General features: G+C 39.4%; 1 protein-coding gene across 8 annotated transcripts in view; it reads left to right on the forward strand.

Annotated features, from left to right (window-relative positions):
* CSNK1G3 (casein kinase 1 gamma 3) overlaps window positions 1–3,173 on the forward strand; it is a 107,914-nt gene extending 104,741 nt beyond the window's left edge. For 4 of the 8 annotated variants that reach the window (XM_075272357.1, XM_075272373.1, XM_075272395.1 and 1 more), the window contains one exon: window positions 620–3,171. In XM_075272357.1, coding sequence (XP_075128458.1) covers window positions 620–674 — 55 coding nt within the window. In that variant the 3' untranslated portion in view covers window positions 675–3,171. Of the gene's footprint in view, window positions 1–619 lie in introns of all 8 variants that reach the window. The other 4 variants (XM_075272387.1, XM_075272405.1, XM_075272380.1 and 1 more) reach the window with 3 other exon arrangements.
* Window positions 3,174–8,413: the final 5,240 nt, after the last annotated feature.

Below are 8,413 nucleotides of genomic sequence, written 5' to 3' on the forward strand. Positions count from 1 at the left end.
CCAAAAACTCCAACCATTTTAATTTTTGAAATTTTCCAGTAGCTGCTGCATTTCCCCCCTCGGCTTATACTCGAGTCAATAAGTTTTCCCAGTTTTTTGTGGTAAAATTAGGGGCCTCGGCTTATATTCGGGTCAGCGTATACTCGAGTATATACGGTATATATTTTTATTTTTTCTTAATTAGTGATAGCAATTTCACAAATCATGAACAAAAAGTTGAACAGACATGACTTCAGGGAGAAAGTATTTTGGGAAGTTTTTCTTTCCTGCCCTCTTGCTACTTTATTTTAGGGTAGGGAGCAACCTAAAAAAAAAATAAAATGCGTAGATCAGCATGGTGACCAAATGTGGCCACTTATAGGCTGTGCACTGAGAACTTCATATTTTCCAAGCCGAAATGAAAGTTGGCAGTTTTTCAGATTTTTAATTTATTTATTTTTGCCGTCCACAAGTTCCACATTTGTTCTGAGGTTGTTGGTTTATGTTCACCATAGTGGTATTCACTGAATTCCGTGTTTGTGGTGCATGACAAGTCCACTTGCTATACATCCAGCATGTCGCCCATATCATGGTGCTGTCTTTTTGTTGCGCTTATTAATCCTCCTCTAATATTTTTTAGGTGCTGTTGCTTTTTCAAGAGGAGGAAAAGGAAAACTATTCAACGTCACAAATGACTCTGGAGAAGGGCAGACCATGGGGAATTACTCACTTGTTCATCTGCTGTCCTGTGATTACAAAAGTCATCTCCACAACGACCACATGTTGTTTTTTTTTCTTCTACATATGTCTTTCCCCGTTACGAAATATCATGTTCCCATGCTTCTGTTTGATTGTCTTACATTTTCTTATGTCCGACCTTTTAGAAGCTTTAAAGTTTTGTCATGTTAGCATTATTTCAATGGACCAATGAAGTGGTACAGACGTGAATACCTGTCTTCAGCCAAATGTAGTCACACCACCCTTGGGAACTGCGAGCTGTTAATAGTTGGATAACTCGGCAAGAGGCCATTACACATGCAAATAGTGGATAAGGATTGTTTGCTAAAGCTTTAATATAACACACTAAAAGTCTTACCCTTGGAGATTTGCAGTTTGATATTGGCAAAGATTTACAGTATTACTGAAATGGTACTGCATTAACCGATTATCGGCATTACCTTTCTCTCCACCATATCAATGGTACAGCCACTGGTCAGAGGTACAGAGGACGAGCCTGTCTGGACGGGATTGGGGATTAGAGCAAAGCAGTTGGATACAGACTCCTACGAAAAATACAAATTGTCATGTTGTACCTCTTGCAGTGATAGAGAGAAGTAGAAGCCACAAGGGCACAAAGTCCTTAATGTTTGTTAACAAAAAAAAGCGTGCTTCTTGGTAATGTCTAGAAAAATTATACGTTCATTGTCAAGAAACTGTTGAACTGATGTAAGAAAATAAACACTACATGGAGGAGAGGGGGTTAAGAATTACTGAATTATGCCTAGTCTAGCTGGAGAGCACTTTGTTACTGCTTGATGCAGAAGAGCTTATTACTCCGTTAGTAGAAATCTCCGGATACGTCACGTGGTTGGAGTGTAACCCATTTTACTCTGGCAAGGAGTGGATGCTTCATTGCCTTCCATATGCCTACAGTTAGTTGGTGCTTTCAGAGTTTTTCTCGCTTTGACCCAACTTTGCAGTTGTTGTAGAGCATGTGGAAAGCGTTAGCTGGACACTTCATTCTCCATCAGTTTTTGTTCTGTTATGGAAGAAGTGTCTGCATAATGGGGGAAGTGCTGTGTTTTTTTTTGTTTCTTTTTGTATTTTTTTCCCCCTCAAAATTGTTAAAGTCCAGCAGTAATGTTCTGACACAGAACTTTGTAGCTTCTGAGCGCTGAAGCCCTGGTTAATTTTGTTAAGCTGGTAAATTAGCCGACTTTTTCACGAGATTTTTGAAGGGAAGTGGCTAGAACAAATATTTTGACCAAACTCTGGTTAATTTATGTAAAAAGACAAAAAAAAAAAATTCACCTAGATCGAACCTGTATTATTTGTTTTTTTTTCTTGTCTTTCCGTGCACACCCTTTGGCTAATTTATTTATTTTTTAAGTCTGGTTTGTGGTAACATTAAACAATGTGTATTGCAGATAAATAAATGCACATCTTTGAGTTCATTATTGCATTTACAGGGATTTTAATTGTAATTTGTAATTTATTTTTGGTTAACAACCAAGAGTGCAGTGCTTATTTTTGATGGTTTATGCGCTCACATAAAAACGCTGAAAATTACTGATCTGATGGTTGTTTATTTTCACTGTCGCTGTAAATTTTTTTTTTTTTTTTTTACATTGGTCAAATACATGAATTCAACCCACTGTCATCTACAATATCCATACTGCAATTCTCAGTCTGCCTTGTTTGTGTTATTGTCTTAATCTCAAGAATGATATATATATAAATATATAAATACATATATATTTTTTTTCGTTATGAAAGATGAGAGTTGTGGCCATTCTAATGTGAAATCACTTCTGTCTCTACAGTATTTGACCAAATTTTGTTGCACCATATTGTAAATACATGCAGCAACTTGTGTTTCTTATACTACATCTGTTTATTTTGTTTCTGGTTTTTTTTTTTTTTTTTTTTTCTTTTTTTTTCTTTTTTGGGGGTAGATCTTTCTTTTGTGTGGAGAGAAGAAGCTATTTGGCCTGTACAGTGTTTATATGATCTGAGCTCATCACACATAACAAGGAAATGTGTATATTAATCCAATTGTGGACTTCAGATATTTAAATACAAAACCCTTTATTTGCTGCAATGACCAGTATGTAGACATTTTGCTTTTTAGCAATATTTAAGTGCTCCATTTACTGCCGTGAAAAGGGGAAATCTCTTTTGGCAGCACAAAACTGGTCAATAATAGGTAATGCAGGTATGTTCAGGTTAAGCCAACGATGTTTTGCATTTATATGCTTTTTCCCTGTCTATACTAATGAAGTCAACATTGCCTGAATGTTAAAATAATGAATACATCCCTGTTTAAAAAGTATGTAACTGAAGAAATAAAAAATAAAGGTAGTTTTTTTAACTTGCTGTTCTTTTATTTTTCTTATGACTGTACATGTTTTCATTGGTTGATTTTTATGACTGATGTGTAAACGTTATCCCCTTTTTTTTGTACTGTTGCATGAGTTTATTAAAGTGGTTTTCCTATCTTATAGAGTGATGGCATACTGACGAGAGTCCGACCCCAAAAACGTTACTGTCCCTGCACTGAAGCATTTTCATTCTCTGTATCCATTGTGTCCCAGAGTCTGTTCTGTGTGTTGTAATGAGGGTGGATATTACTACTATCTTGTTTTAGGCTAAAGCCGCACGTTGCGGAAACAGTTTTATTTTGTTGCGTTTTTTTGAGCCAAAGCCATGAGTGGAATAACCAGAAGGGAGAAGTATAAGAACTTCCTATATATTTCCTTTTGTAGACACTATTGACTTTGGCTCAAAAAAACGCAACAAAAAATGCTGCGTTTCCTCAACGTGGGGACTTAGGCTAGGTTCACATCTTGTTGGAGACTGTGCTGAAAATCGGTAGAGAGGAAAGTCGTGCGTGGAGGACTTTTCTCTTTGCCATTTTCAGTACAAACATGGCAGAAAACCAATGGACACCTGTTATAGTCTATGGGGTTTGCAGAAAACCGCTGTTTTAGTGAACGGCTCTTTGTCGTTTGGGTCCACCAGGAGTCCTGAACCACAGAGAGCCCAGCAAAACCGAGCCTCAAAGAGGAACTTTCAGCAGCTCTGAATAGCCAAATCCGTTCAGTTATTCCAAATCTATAAGCTTATTTTAGTGTTGGCGCAACTTGGAGTGTACTATAGCCAAGTAGGTGGTAATACAGAGACTCGAGCCACTTGTCCAGCATACCTCTAAGTATCAACCTTTAGGTTGGGGCCTCGCATTGTGGAAGCGCAGCATTTTGGCTTCAGCTGAAACACTGCGTTTTACAGTAGCTGCAAAGTGGGATTCTGGCTCATGCCATGAACACATTACAAGAAAAAGAATCCACAGCAGAAAAGCTTTTTTCTGAAAACCGCAGTATGTCAATTATACCTGCATTTTCTGTATCAGTGCAAAAAAATGCTGCAAAAAAGTGATGCATTTCTACTGCATTTTTTTTTCTGCTCTTCACTATGTGTGTCCTTAGTGTTAAAGAGCTTATTTTAGCTTAATGAAGAAGAAAGGAAGAGAGACATCAAGCGCACTAAGTGTAGTATTAGAGTGGATGGTATTCAGGTATCTGGCCCGACCTGTTCTGCACCTGAGAGAGGGCATTAATTGGCCTGAAACGCATCAAACTTTTTTGTTTTTATTTCATTGCAATAAAAGAACATTGTCTACTTGGATTTGCCGTCTGGCCTTCTCTTCAATCTACCATCGCGGATTCCTTTCCGTGGACCTATTTTAGCTTAATGAATTCGGTAAAACACAACGCCAAAATGTTGAGGGTGATGGCGCTTATCAGATATATATATATATATATATATATATATATATATATATATATATATATAATACAGACATACAGGGCCTCTTTAAATCAAATGTTCAAGACTGTTCTGTGTTAGAGATGAACGAACACTGTTCGGATCAGCCGTTCCGAACAGCACGCTCCCATAGATATGAATGGAAGCACCTGGCACGGCGACCGGCCGCCGGCAAAGTGTACGTGCCAGGTGCTTCCATTCATTTCTATGGGAGCGTGTTGTTCAGAACAGCTGATCCAAACCGTGTTCGCTCATCTCTATTCAGTATACCTACAAAGAGGGAAAAACTGCCATAACTCTTTATTATGCCATCCACTGTAACATATGAGGGCTTATGTTCTGCAGGGCAAGCTGTACTTTGTTGTAGTACTATTTAATATTCCATACAATGTACAGGGTAGATATAAAAAAAAATAAACCAGAATGGGGTGGAATTAGACGGAAAAACTGCATTTGTGCCATTTTCTTCTGGGTTTAGTTTTTATTCTGTTCACTGTGCCGAAAAAATGGCATGCTCTTTGAGTCAGCACAATGAAAATGATACCAAATTTACATAGTTTTTCTTATCTTTAACTCCTTCCCAACATCTGCCATAAAAGTATGGCAGATGTCAGCTTTTTAAAGATGGCTCAGGAGTCGTGTGGCTGCCATAGCTGCTGTGTCTTTGCTGTTTTTTACAGCAGAGACCTTGCACTAATGTCCGCGATCAATGCCTGTACTAATCGCTGCTGCTTTTGGAAATTATGGCGTATCTGCGCAGCGGTTTATACTGCAAGTGGTCATGGGATTAGCTTGAATCCCATCTACTTTGTCTGTAATGTAAAATGCTGCAATTTTTCCTACGGCGGTTCAGCCAGAGTGGCCCTGGCCTAGGACCTCATATTTCTGAGAGCTGAAAACAAGGGTTGTGGAGTTTGGGGGGGGGGGGGGGGGAATCAAAGATGTAAATTGAAAAATTCCTCCAGGAAGTAGTAGTTAAAACCTTTTAAAAAAAAATCTAGGGGGCAATTTATGAGATCATCTGCAGAGATCCACTTGCAGCTTCTTAGCACAACTCAATTTGTGCTCAGACTTTATTTTTATAGGTCAGTGGAAAATTTTTAATCTAATAGACGGAAATGCTAAAAAAGGATCTTTAAAGTCCAAACTTACAGTGTCATAGTATTAGTGGTACACAAAGTGGCATATTAATCTTTTCAACGCCTTTGACCACTGGGAATGGGGACATTAACCATTGACACTTGGCTTGGTTCTCCATGGGTGTGGACATTAATTGGCTTACCTAGAAGTAGGATATTGATAGCTGTGGCCGCTTTACTCATAAATTGTACAGCGGTTGTGCTAGTTATTGCACCCTGATTCATTTGAATGGGGCTATGCAGCATGGTCAGGTGACAATAGTTGCAGTATCTTTGCTCCGTTTGCAAAGTTTAGCTCCGTATCCAAGTAAAGGATTACCACCTTAAGGACTTTTATTGCCCAAGACCACCATGGACGTTATAATTAGAGAGAGTAGCCATAACACTGACTGCCTTTCCTGGGATATCCTGTTGAAATGCTTCTCGTACACACAGGATGTGTGAATGTGATATAGAGCTGCATAGTTGGTCTACATCAACACCGTGAAGGAGCCAGTGGGATTTCCTATGAATGTTAAGTTGTGAATACCCTTTAATAACTTGAGACTACTTGGATACTAAGCTTTACACCTTTAATACCTGAGTCCAGATGAGCACTTGCATAAACCCATTCACTGCCTCTTGAAGCACTGACTTCAGCAGCAATCCACTCCTTGTGAATCTAACCTGAATTTTTAAATGACCTTTTCTTAAGGCTGCGGTTACCCCGGTTGCTTGTGCACCTTTTTCTACCACACTTTTTCCTTTCACTCAACTTTCCATTAATATACTTTGATACAGAAGCTTATTTAGCAATGACCTTTTGTGGCGTACCCTCCTTCTAGAGTTTGTGAATGACTGCCTGCCTTCTGGACATTTTAAGTCAGCAGTCTTCCCCATGATTGTGTTGCCTACTGACCCAGACTTATGGACCTTTTTAAACGCTTAGGAAGCCATTGCAGCTGTTTTGGGTTGCTTTTCGGCTTTCCTTGGCTGTAAGCCATAACATTAGCGGAATTAAACACTTGAAAAAGTTCCCTCTGTTTGTAATGAATAAATATAATATGTTTCACTTTTTCAATTGAATTACTAAAATAAAATTGTTGATTATATGCAATTTATTGAGCTGCACCTGTACATATATACTGTGTCTTGCAAAAATATTAATTCCCCTTAAAAATTTTTTAACATTTTGTCACTTTACAACCACAAACTTAAATGTTTTTTATTGAGATGTTAAGTGATAGACCAACACAAAGTAGCAGATAATTGGGAAGTGGAAAGAAATGATTCATGGTTTTCTAAATTTCAATCAAATAAAAATCTGAAAAGTGTGAAGTGCAAAAGTATTCAGCCCCGCTATATCAATATTTTGTAGAGCTGCAATTCCAGCTGCAAGTCTTGGGGTATGTCTCTACCAGCTATGTGCATCTAGAGACTGAGATATTTGCCCAGTCTTCTCCACAAAATAGCTTAAGCTCAGCCAGATTGGATGGAGAGTGTCTATGAACAGCAATTTTCATGTCTTGCCACAGATGCTCAATGGGATTTAGGTCTGGACTTTGACTGGGCCATTCTAACATATGACTATTCTTTGACACAAACCATTCCACTGTAGCTCTGGCTCTATGTTTGGAGTCATTGTCTTGTCATCGGAAGGTGAATATCCGTCCCAGTCTCAAGTCTTTTGCAGCCTCAAACAGGATTGCCCTGTATTGTATTTAGCGTTCATACATCTTCCCTGTCTCTGCTTAAGAAAATCTTCCCCACAGCATGATGCTGCCACCAACATCTGTCACAGTGGGGATGGTGTGTTCATGGTGATGGGCATTGTTACTTTTCCACCACACATAGTTCATCTTTGGTCTTATCTGACCAGAGCACCTTCTTCCACAGGTTTGCTGTGTCCCCTTTATGGCTTGTGGCAAACTACAAATGGCACCTATTATACCTTTCTCTCAACGATGGTTTTCTTTTTGTCACTTTTCCAGATTTGTTGAGCGCACAGCTTATATAGTGCAGTTGGAAGGCCCTCTGCGTGGTGATAACAGAACGGCCATTTTCAAAAAACGTCCTCACAGCAAACCCACGATGCTCTCCTGTCCAAGGCATGGATGCTACTGACAACTAGACACTCCCACAACGAGGCCCCACCCCTCTTCCCACCGCCACCACAGGCTGAGCGCTAGCCGGTCAAAACCGGTTCATACCTTTTGCCCCACCCTGTAGTTGTCCTGTGGTCAGATTCTCCCACCTGAGCTGTGGATTTCTGCAGCTCCTCCAAAGTGACTATGGGCCTCTTGGCTGCTTCTCTGACCAGTGTTCTGCTTGCTCAATCTATTAGTTTAAGTGGACAACCATGTCTCGGTAGGATTGCAGTTAGAAAATAGAATGCTTTTTCCATTTTTGGATGTTGGATTGAACACTGCTCTTTGGAATTTTATTTTTATCTCTGCTAGCTCCATGGTTAGAATGATTGCTAAGGGGCTTATTCCACGTGTAAAATACAGATTGGCACTGCAAGAGACCTGAAACCGAAATGCTTATATATATTTTTCCTGTAGAAAAATGCACCTTAACCCTGTGTATACACTTTAACTTCGTAAACCAATGGCCTGTGATGCTATTCACACCAATAGGTTTGGTGTTTGCCATTTCATTTTCATACTTTTGGAGAAGTGGACTGGAGGGGAGCGAGGGTGTTTGCTGGGGGTCCATGGAGAAGGGTGTTGCAGTAATCTAAGCGGGAGATTATGAGGGCCTGGACAAGC

This window comes from Leptodactylus fuscus, chromosome 1 (assembly GCF_031893055.1).
Source record: "Leptodactylus fuscus isolate aLepFus1 chromosome 1, aLepFus1.hap2, whole genome shotgun sequence".
Lineage (NCBI taxonomy): Eukaryota > Metazoa > Chordata > Amphibia > Anura > Leptodactylidae > Leptodactylus > Leptodactylus fuscus.